Below are 12,156 nucleotides of genomic sequence, written 5' to 3'. Positions count from 1 at the left end.
ATAAATTGTTCTCCAGTCCTTATCAAATGAGAACAGGACAAGATGTAATGGCCTTAAACTGTAGCAAAGGAAATTTAGATTAGACATTAGGAAAAACTTCTTAACTGTACAGGTAGTTGAGCACTGGAACATGTTACCTACGAAAGCTGTGAAATCTCTGTCATTGGTGGTTTTTAAGAAAAAGTTAGCAAAACAGCTCTCTGGGATGGTCTAGTCCAGTGGCCCCCAACCTTTTCATCTGGTGGGCACCAGACGAAGGACCGTGGTGGCAGTGGAGCATCTGCCGAAATGCCGCTGAATTTCTGCGGCGTTTTGGTGGCGATGCCTCTCGATGACGTCACTTGCTGCTGACAAGTGACATCATCGAGAGGCGTCACCGCCAAAACGCCGCAGAAATTCGGTGGCATTTCAGTGGATGCTCGACTGCTGGCCAAGATGCGGGTGCATTTAGAGGTGCCCGCGGGCACCGCATTGAGGACCCCCTGGTCTAGTTAATACTTAGTTCTGCCTCAGTGCAGGGGACTGGAGTAAATGACCTGTAGAGGACCTATCTATTTTCTTGTTCAAAGAGAAGAAGGCGATATTAAATGCATGTAACAACATGTATAAGAATTACAAACTAATAATGACCAGAGGCACTTGGGAATTAGTTATAAGTTTAATAAAATAAAACAATAGGAAAAAATGTATAATGTTTCCCTTTCTCCCACCTTTCAATATATTTATTTTGTCTTTTTAGAACATAAGGTCTTTGAGGCAGGGACAATGCATCTTCATGGGTGTGTCTATAGTGCCTACCACATTCAGGACACTATTGCAATTCAAACACATTATGAATAGTTTGAAAGATCTGGCTCAATTACAGCATGTAGCTAAGGTCTTCAGAAGCTAACTGGGCCCAGAGAACAGGTGGGGGCAGGGTCACAGGATCCTCAAGTGATAAGGCCACAGGTTCTGCTTCATTCTCAAGGCTGAACAGCTAGAACAGCCCATGGCCTGGGGAGAGGTAGGATATCATCCACAGATGGAAAACTCAATTGAAGCTGCAGAAAGGGGGGCAAACTCTATGAAAAAAGGTGGTCCTGGGGGGAGTGCTTACTGGAGGAACACAGGGGTAGACACTCCTGCCTCATGAGCTCTCTGCTTCCCATTGACAGCCAGAGGGAGATGGGAGCTAATCAGCTTCCTCCTCTCCCTTCTCATTAATTTAAACTCTGGCCAACCGTTTTACCATTTTTGAAAACTCCTATTCCAATTTTAGCTTCTCCACCTTGCTGTCTGTTAGGATACTGTGGTTTTTACTGATCACCTGTTTTGGGGTTTCCATTTGAGCCAAACTGTCAGACACATGGTGTATTTTTCACTTTCCTCACAGCATCAAGAACAGTACAGTTAGATTAAATAAAAATAGGACTTAGAATTTAATATCAGTACTTTGTGTGATTGCTTAACTTGTTGGAACTTGTACATTGTGTTCAGTGCAGATAAAAGGCCAAAATGGCCAGCTACCACAAGTAAAACAGATCTGGAATTTGGGTAGTGGACCTTAAGAAAAGGCAAAAACAATGAGGAGTCCTTGTGGCACCTTAGAGACTAACAAATTTATTTGGACATAAGCTTTCGTGGGCTAGATCCCACTTCATCAGATGCATGGAGTGGAAAATACAGGAGCAGGTATAAATACATGAAAAGATGGGAGTTGCCTTACCAAGTATGAGGTCAGTCTAACAAGACAAATCAATTAACAGTAGGATACCAAGGGAGGAAAAATAACTTTTGTAGTGGTAATGAGAGTGGCTCATTTCAAACAGTTGACAAGAAGGTGTGAGTAACAGTAGGGGGAAATTAGTATAGGTACCCCCCCAAAAGGAAGACATAAGAGGGACCTTGATCTGTGAAGACTTCTTTTAGTACCCTGTCTTCCTTTGGGGGGGGGTGTATGAGATGATTCAGCAAAGTGAATTGAGTCTTAGGGGTAGAGAATTATGAGAATTATGGGGCCACTTCCTGTAGCTCCCATTGGCTGGGAACAGCAAACTGTGATCTGAGGGGCTCTGTGCCTGTGAATGCTCCAGGTAAACAAAACATCCCAACCCGCCAATGGCTTACCCTGACAGGCCGGGAGCCAAAGTTTTCCAACCCCTGAAATATAGGATCAGCTTATGAAAGGGTCATACAGTTTTTGCTATTTTTACCTATCCATTTTGGGAGGTGTCGACTTATAAAACCAATGGGCTAATGAACGAGTATATATGGTACATTTTACATCAGGCAATTTTTCTGTTTGATGTAATAAGAAAATACGACTGAACAAAACAAAACAAAACAGCCTCCATGTATCTATAGTTATGTTGCATATTACTATGAGTAGGGCCCTACCAAATTCATGGTCCATTTTGGTTAATTTCACGGTCATAGTATTTAAAAAAATCATAAATTTCATTTATGCTATTTAAATCTGAAATTCCACAGTGTTGTAATTGTAGGGGTCCTGACCCAAAAAGGACTTGGGGGAGGGTCACAAGGTTACTGTAGGGGTGGTTGTGTTACTGTTACCCTTACTTCTGCACTGCTGCTGGCAGTGGCCCTGCCTTCAGGGCTGGGCAGCAGGAGAGCGGTAGCTGCTGGCTGGGACACCAGCTCTGAAGACCGAGCTGCTGCCAGCAGCAGTGCAAGTAGTAAGAATGGCATGGTATGGTATTGCCACCCTTCTACGCTGCTGCCTGCACAGCTGGGCACCTGGCCAACAGCTGCTGCTCTTCAGCTGCCCAGTGGCAGTACCACAATCCCCTTAAAATAACCTTGCGACCCTCCTCCCCCCCCGCAACTTCCTTTTGGATCAGGACTCCCCATTTGAGAAACACCGGTCTCCTCTATGAAATCTGTATACTACTCTATAGGGTAAAAGCACACAAAAGACCAGAATTCACAGAAGGATACCAGATTTCACGGTCTGTGACATGCTTTTCATAGCCGTGAATTTGGTAGGGCCCCAATTATGAGGTTTGATTTGGCTTTTTCCCTGCTTACCACAATGAGCTGTTGATCTGAAGTGGCAATACACAATTTTACCACTTGATGGTGCCAAATATATTTTTAAAAAGCCTTTTAAAAAAATAAATCACATTTTGCAATGCTGTTTAAGTTGCATGTGAACCTCCGTGGTTCTATGGAAAAAACATACAGAGTTATAGTTTAATATAACCGATATTTATAGATTAAACTTCCTTGAAATTCACCAACCCACTTTTTTCTTTACATCTCTATGATCATCTTTCTTCCTTTTTCACATGACTAGAGTTGGATGCAACTAAGAATGCATTAAAACTGCAGAATTCACATCTGTTGTGCAAAACATATACATATTCACTAAAAGAAAAACTAAAAGGTAAATCTTTTCAACATCATCTTAGTGAGCAGTAAATTGCATACTGTATCTATTTTATTTGATTGCCCTCTTGATTATTACATGAAAGAAACTGTTCAACAACAATATTCTTGGAACACTTGAGATACAGGACCCATTTAAATACTTCATATATATAGTATAGAAAATTAAAATTATACTCTATTGACCATGGACAGAAAAGTGACATTAACCTGTATGGTTTCTGCAATATTTACAAATGTTCATGTGCAAACCCAGTAACCTTCATAATTATATACTACCTTTTCATGTCTAAAATCCTTCACAGACAGCTAATCAATCACATTACCATTAAGAATTAACACCATTGGCTTAGGGCCATTGCTTATCTCTTTGCATTTGGACTCATCATTCCTTTAAGCAGCCAGCGTTGAAAACATAAACCAAAAAACAAACAACAGCTCTGCCTGTCCCTTCCTCCCAGTGTTTGGGACTGTTGCAGGTCAAAATTAAAGTCTCAAAATTTCTTTTATGGCTAAGAGACCTAACTAAAGACAGTGAATTACACTAGAGAGGTTCCCCTATCAGTAAGGTAGCCCATCAATTCTAGTCTTAAGTCTAATTTTGAGCAGTGCTGACAGTTACTATATTGTACTTTATATGTAATTTTAATTGGGTTTATATACCCCATATATATACACAAAAAAGTCCATCCCCAGATGAACCAGAAAGGGGTCAAAGATGTATGTCTCAAAGGCCCTAAGTCTTGCCCTGTGAGCTGAATTTCTGCTTCTCCCTCGGGGGGAAAAAGAAGGGGGGGAAAAAAAAAAAAAAAGAAGAGTAGCTTGTAGTAAGAATCTTAGAGAGAATCTCCTACCATTTCTGCCTTTTCACTGTCCTGAGCCTCCTGCCCATATCTGGATTTAGTGAGGGAGCTTTGAAAGGCAGTGAGGTCACCCAGTCCTGGCAGATGGCTGGACAGGGAAACCACAGAGCCACTGCCTGGCTGGACATTTCGGATGTACCAGCCATCTGACAGACAGATTAAACTTGCTTGAAATTCACCAACCCACCTGAGGGAGGTAGAGTCTGCTTTTCTGAAATCTAGGGTCCGTATTCTGCTGCTTTCCTTTCTTCCTATCTCATGGTCACTGACTCCCAGGTTCCCATCCACTTTTCCTTCCCCTACTAATTCTTCCCTGTTTGTGAGCAACAGGTCAAGAAGAGCTCTGTCCCTAGTTGGTTCCTCCAGGAAATTGTCCCCTACACTTTCCTAGTTGGCAGCCAGTATCAAGTGGAATGCCCCAAGGGTTGGTCCTGGGGCTGGTTTCGTTCACTATCCTCATTAATGATCTGGAAGATGGAGTGGATTGCACCCTCAGCAAGTATGCAGATGACACTAAACTGGGAGTAGTAGTAGATACACTGGAGAGTAGGGATAGGATACAGAGAGACCTAGAAAATTAGAGGATTGGGCCAAAAGAAATCTGATGAGGTTCAATAAGGACAAGTGCAGAGTCCTGCACTTAGGAAGGAAGAATCCCATGCACTGCTACAGACTAGCGACCGAGTGGCTAGTCAGCAGTTCCGCAGAAAAGGATCTAAGGGTTACACTGAGCGAGAAGCTGGATATGAGTCAACAGTGTGCCCTTGTTGCCAAGAAGGCTAACGGCATTTTGGGTTGTATAAGTAGAGCACTGCTAGCAGATCAAGGGACGTGATCATTCCCCTTTACTCAGCATTAGTGAGGCCTCATCTGGAGTACTGTGTCCAGTTTTGGGACCCACACTACAAGAAGGATGTGGAAAAATAGGAAAGAGTCCAGCGGAAGGCAACAAAAATGATTAGGGGACTGGAGCACATGATTTATGAGGAGAGGCTGAGGGAACTGGGATTATTTAGTCTGCAGAAGAGAAGAATGGGGGGGGCGGTTGGTAGCTGCTTTCAATTACCTGAAAGGGGGTTCCAAAAAGGATGGATTTAGACTGTTCTCTGCAGTACCAGATGATAGAACAAGGATAAATGGTCTCAAGTTACAGTAGGGGAGATTTAGGTTGGATATTAGGAAACTTTTTCACTAGGAAGGTAGTGAAGCACTGGAATGGGTTACCTAGGGAGGTGGTGGTATCTCCTTCCTTAGATGTTTTTAAGGTCAGGCTTGACAAAGCCCTGGCTGGGATGATTTAGTTGGGGATTAGGTCCTGCTTTGCGCAGAGGGTTGGACTAGATGACCTCCTGAGATCTCTTCCAACCCTGATGTTCTATGATTCTAATGGAGAAATTGCCTTACGTTAATCTGTGTGAATGATTAATGATGATACTTAGGAAATGAGGGTCTATTGTTCCCCAAGGGACTCCAACTTGTCAAAGGCCTGAAATTGTGTAAAGATCCTAGGGTCCAAGTCCTTTGTACCTCACGTCTGCTTAAGCTTCATCCGGGGAAGTTTGAGTAGCCAGATTGAGATCCCGGTTATGCTGGTACTCTCTGAATAGGATTTTGAACATTGGACTACAACCTATGGACTAAATTGTAAAAGAACTCTTTGCAACTACAAAGCTCATCATCTCTGTTATGTATCTAAACCTTAAGAACTGAACTCATGTCCATATGTATATTGATCTTTTAACCATATTCTCTCTCTTTTCTTTTTTAATAAATTTTAGTTTAGTTAATAAGAATTGGCTGTAGCGTGTATTTGGGTAAGATCTGGAATATTCATTAACCAGGGAGGTAATATGTCCGATCTTTTGAGATTGGTAGAACCTTTTCTTTTATATGATGAAATAAGATTTTCAGAAATCTTCATAATATTTGATTTGGTACCTGGATGGAGACCTAAGCCTGGGTTACTTTAAGGGAACTGTGTTGTTGGTTTCTCAGTAACCAGTAAGGTATAACAGATTTACAAAGCCAAAACTAAACAGCTTCTAAGTACTGACACATCCACCAGCTTTCAGATTTGTCTGCCCCATTCTTTGCAGTTCACCCTAATTGAGCGACCTCAGCTGGCCCCCTTTGGGACCCCAGTCACACCCACTGAGCCCCCTTTTTGTCCTGTGACTACAGGTGTGTTAAAAGGCCTTCACCTCCACCCTCAGAATATGTAGTAACTACTTATGCTAAACCATCTAATCAATCTTATATTTAGCTGTGACACTCTGAGTACCTTTTCCAGACGTGAAGAAGGAATTTGTGTAGCTCAAAGGCTTGTCTCTCTCACCAACAGAAGTTGGTCCAATAAAATATATTACCTCACATATCTTCTCTCTCTAATTATTCACTGAGAGGCAGAAAGGAACTGGACAACCAGGATACAGAGTGCCTGTAAAAAGCAAGGGATTGGCACCAACTCTCGATTGATCCATTTCTACCTGACACCAAAGGAAAGGACTCACTCGTTGTCCACACTAGTGCCACAGCCACAGAACTTCGGCTGCTTTTCTGGAACCTGAAACTTTGCTGTTTGTGCCACTCAAGGTATAAACAAAAAAAACAAAACCACACAACAAAAAAAACACTACACACATTCAGATGTTGACATTTGATTCTCGAAAAACAATTACCAGCTGCAATATTGATCTGGTTATTAATTCGTTCTCTGTCTGTTTTCAGCATATTTAAACTGGCTTCCTTTCGCTTGAGTTCCAAATGAAGGCCATCAGCTTGGGACTGTAATTCCTGTAAAAAAAATAAATATTTTTGTGGTGAAAGTATGTTTAATTATTACTAAATATTTCCACAAGTGTCAAATGCTCATTTATTCTGGTTGGCTGCATCTCAATTCAAACCAATAAAAATTTAAAAAGAAACTAAACACAGATAGATGCGTTCAGATACAAATTGCATATTTACAGTGTCAGCATTCCATACCATCTGTTTTAAGTGTCTATTATACTCACACTGAACGCAGTTTAAGTTCAGACGTTAAAATTTTGAATTATGAATCTAAAATGGTGGTTTCATTTGCTATAGTACTTGCAATAACATTGTTTCAATTTAAGCAGTTTTAACTATTTCAATGAAGAATAAGCCTTAACATTAAACATAGATGTCCATTTACCAGTTTCATTAGTTTTTTTTTTAAAAAACACTATTTTTAAACATAACATCTTAAGAGATCAGTGTAAAAAATACTGAAGAAACAGCCAATTGCTTACAGGGTAAACAACCAAACAGTATGTGTTTTTCCTTCCATTTTAAAAACTTTGTGATTCACCATGACTTAAAATTAAAATGTCTTTAAAATGAAGATAATCTTTTTCCATGCACTATATTGAGCATGAGCAAGGCAATGAAGTCTTCTCAGAGTGGAAGATTTAGACTTTAACTATCCTGCTAAGGGATAGATTCAAATGGGAGACCATAAGGGACATGGTCTTTATCAGAGCCAGAGCTATGAGGGCCTGACTCAGGAAGGGAGAAGCCCAGTGCCTTTGTGATGAGGCATCAAGCACATCAAGGGCTCTGGATGGCACTGTTGTCTTGGCTCCTTAATGATGCGCCAACATCTTGGCACAGAAACATGGAATTCATCCACTCTAGGCTCCCACCACTGCACATGATCCTCTTTCTAACAAAACACCCTACTTGCTGGCTAACCCTCCTTCTCATTGAAGGCCCACTCACTCTGTCTTCCTTCCCTCAACATCTACCTCCAACCCTTTGACTGCGTAAATGGCTTCCTACTGACCAGGAGCATGCATTGAGTATGGCTGGCAATTCTGAGTGTCGGGCTGGCAGCACCAGAAAAAGGAAGCAACTCTCAGATCTGACTAGTCCCTTTGGCTAATCTTGGCATAGTTCAGTGCTTTTATTCTGAATAAGTGGAATAACAGTTTGTGTTTAATTTTTAAAATGCCTGGGTTTGGGATGTTATCAAAACATATGTGCATGTGAAGTTTGGAATATATGGGAAAAAGTGAACTAGTTGAACAGTTAGAGGAACCATAACAAATGCAAGAAAAACAAAGCAAAATTTAAAAGAGGAAACATTTTAAAATTTTACCCTGCCAAAATTATCAAATATTTAACTAAAATTATTACGTGGAAAATGTGACAATCCTCTGAAGTTACCATGTCACATTCGAAGGATTTTTGTCTGGCTTTGACTTCTTTGAGAGGTCTCAATGCATCTTTATGAAGTAATTACTGATGCCTTCATTGTATATCTTTATAATTGCACCACAAACCAGCATCCCTAATACACAAAAAGGCGCTTTTTCTCAGCAGGTCTAGCACACATTAGTATTATGGTGAGAAAAGAAAAAAGTTAGGAACATTTTCAAATAGTCTACAGTGGAGAAATTTTTCAAACACACCTTAACTCAGATGTGAGCAAACTACAGCCCATGGGCACATCCGACCCACGGGAACATCCTGCCCGGCAACTGAGCTCCCAGACAGAGAGCCTAGTCCCTGGCCCCTCCCCCGCTATTCCCCTTCCCCTGCAGCCACACCGCGGTGCAGGCCACACTCTGGCCCTCCGCTCCTGCTGGGTACCATGGTGAGCACAGCTGGCTCCGGCCGGGTGTCAAGGCTGCGAGCTCCTGCTGCTGGTAAGGGGGCAGGAAGCAGGGGGGTTGGGTAAGGGAGCGGGGGGTCCTGGGAGGCACTCAGGGAGGAGGGGGAGGTTGGATGGGGTGGAGGTTCTGGGGGGGTGGTCAAGGGATGGAGAACAGGGAGGGTTGGGAGTGGGAGTCCCGGGGGACCTGTCGGGGGCAGGGATGTGAATACGGGTTGGGAGGGCAGTCAGGGGACAGGGAGTAGGGGGGTTGGATAAGTGGGTGGGATCCTGGAGGGCAATTAGAAGTGGGGGGTCTCGGAAGGAGGTGGTCAGAGGAAGAGGAGCAGAGTACAATTGGATAGGGAGTGGGAGTCCTGGGGGTGGCGGAGCTGACAGGGGGCGGGGGTGTGGATAGGGGGTGCAGCATTCAGGGGATAGGGAGCACGGGGGTTGGATAGGGGTGGGGGTCCTGAGAAGGGGCAGTCAGGGGACAAGGAGAATGGGGTTGAATGGGTTGGGAGTTCTAAGGGGGGCAGTCAGAGGGCAGGCAGTGGGAGGGGGTGGATAGGGGACAGGGATCAGACTGTTTGGGAAGGCACAGCCTTCCCTACCCAGCCCTCCATACAGTTGTGCAACCCCGAAGTGGCCCTCGGGCCAAAAAGTTTGCCCACCGCTGCCTTAACTCCTCTGATTTTTTCCCCCAAAATTTCCCAGAAAATGTCTACTCTAAGATGAAATATGACATGAGAATTTAGGGAGATTATTTTATTTTTTGATTATGGCTATGACATGGGGCTTCAAGTTTTGGTAGGCACTAAAGCAAAAAAAGTGGAAAGACCGTCGATAGCAAACATATGCAGAAGGATCCTGAGCCAGTATGACCTGTTTTAAAGAAACTGACATATCTTATATCATGTATGCATATTTTATTATTTATTACCAACATGCTTGGTGATGCACAAGGTACAAAACCAGACACACTCCCAGCCCCAAAGATCTTGCAGCTGATGTACAACGAGGGACATAGTATAGCTAAAATCAACTTCAAATACACCACTGATGAACCTTTATGGTCCAGAGTTCTGGGAAAATCTTGAAAAGGATGTAAATTTATAAGGCATTAGAAGACTTCACCTCTTTTAAAATGTGGTTTTAGGCTAGTGTTTAAAAAAAAAAAAAAAAAAAAAGCCTAAAGATCTGGTTCCTAAATAGGTGGTCAGGTTTTCAACAGTGCTTAGCATTCATTCCAGCTCCCATTGCAGACCCATGGAGGTCCCACTTCAATATATTTCTGAACTGAACTCTGTAGCTTATGTCTACTAGTGATTTTACTTTCCAATTCATAAGCAAAGAACACAATATCCTTATTCAGTCAAATTCCTTCATTTGACTTATAACAACCTATATCTGATGTGCTGTTCCTTTACTTGTTAACTTCTCCACAGATTCACTAAGAGAATGATAAACCAGAATGTCATACAAAATTACTTAAACATGATGTAACTCATCAACACACAATCAATCAAATGTCAGCTCCTTTAACTCACTTGATCATTTCCTTTTTCTGTCATGGTCGGCTATCAATAAAAGATTTATGCATGAACATGACAGACTTAGTAAAGTTGTGAAGCCCTAGGAGACAAAATACCTCCTTTTGCTGACTTAAGCTAAGAGAACAAAAATGCTTTTTCCATATTTCTTTACATAGAAATTTTCAAAAATGCTCTGTTTTGCTCACTAAATATATTCCCTCACTTAGATTAGTACATGGATTTAGGTGGTGCATGGCTCCTTTTTGCACCAAGACTTTTTTTTATTCTACTATAGCTATGCCAATATAGCTCCCCGTGTGGACACTGAATTCTGGATTAGTAATCTATTGTGGAGTAACTATTCTGGAATAAAGTCACTTTTTCTCCTAAACAGAGTATACCAATGAAAAAGTTATATTTACAACAGCTATAGCAGAATAATTATTCCACTATAGCTATGGTGGTCAACTTCCCCATATAGACAAGACCTTGGTTACTAACTTTAGCTTTGTTCTCCTTGTAAGACCAGGGCTGTATATAGGTAGATATGGCCAGTTTAGGCAACAAACTTTCTAAAAGGACACAGTCAACTTAAATAAAAACCAAAAAAAACCCAAACCACCACTGAAATTCTTTATTGTTGTTACAAGTAATACTTACATTTACTATAATTAAAATATTTGAGAAAGTATTTATTGTATTTTTTTTCCTGTTTATACATTTGACAGCATTTTTGTAGTCAGGCTTCAAACCTTTATACACATGCTTAATTTTAAGCTCATGAGCAGTCCAATTGATTATGTGATATGTCGTTGTAGAATGCATCTTATTCATTCAGTTTCCCATTTTGCTGAGTCTTTCATTTGACAACAGGAGTAAGGAATTTTTTTTAATTGACTGTAAAATCATAACACTAGGCAGGAGGACTTAGAACATGTGCAGTAGCTGAAACTATTTTAACTCATTCTCTGATGCTATGTTTCAAGTTGACACAATATTTCACTTTATTTACAAAAAAACCCCAAAAGACAAAAAAACCCAAAGTGCAAAAAAGCTACAGTACTTGATAGAAACAGAATGGAACACAGAGTTATTCACATGAAAATAAAGTTGTATAACTGGAAAAATGTACCTGTAGCTTTTGAAGCAAGTGTTCAGTTTCAGAGGTAATGCGGGGTTGAAGATCAGTGGCTTTTTTAGTCTGTTCACGCGTAATAATGGAAAGTTAAGGTCAAAAAGTGATTTTAAATTAATTACATAAAGTGCAGAAAAAGTTTTTCTTTAATCAAAATCATAACACTAAACAGTTAAAATGTTTTACTCAGCTTGTGTGATCTTAATATATTTCCAAGATAAATATACCATACTCAAGAAAAACTTATCTCGTTTTTTAGCAAGGTATATTGAAGGATATAGAAAATTGGCTTCCAGTTCAAGGAAGTAGATTTGTTGCTGGAGGTTCTTGATGTATTCAGATTCTATACTTGAAGTTGTATTCTCCATTGCTAGAAAAGATTAATTCAAAACTATATGTACATTGTAGTTATAAAGCAACAAAATATTATTGTATTCATAATATATTCTCCCTATGTCTCTATTAAGCCTATATCTTCTACTCATCCTAGTATATTTTCACACTTACTGATGATAGTGGTGTGCAGTACACTGTAATGCACACTTTCCTAAAGGAGATTCAGTTACAACGGCTATGTAGTAATATCAATGCTAAGAACAAGATGACTTCCAATTCAAA

The 12,156-nt window shown here is 40.9% G+C and overlaps 1 protein-coding gene across 1 annotated transcript in view; it reads right to left on the bottom strand.

The window, feature by feature from the left end:
- The window catches only part of LOC116832576 (uncharacterized), a 37,696-nt gene extending 25,790 nt beyond the window's left edge, over positions 1–11,906 (bottom strand). The window contains exons 1-3 of the mRNA XM_032793395.2: positions 11,818–11,906; positions 11,536–11,614; positions 6,932–7,046 (exon numbers count right to left, since the gene is read on the bottom strand). Coding sequence (XP_032649286.1) covers positions 6,932–7,046; positions 11,536–11,614; positions 11,818–11,906 — 283 coding nt within the window. The remainder of the gene's footprint in view (positions 1–6,931; positions 7,047–11,535; positions 11,615–11,817) is intronic.
- Positions 11,907–12,156: the final 250 nt, after the last annotated feature.

Source organism: Chelonoidis abingdonii, chromosome 3 (genome assembly GCF_003597395.2).
Source record: "Chelonoidis abingdonii isolate Lonesome George chromosome 3, CheloAbing_2.0, whole genome shotgun sequence".
NCBI lineage: Eukaryota > Metazoa > Chordata > Testudines > Testudinidae > Chelonoidis > Chelonoidis abingdonii.
Note: the sequence above shows the minus strand (reverse complement) of the source record. Positions and strands in the feature narration are given on the sequence as shown.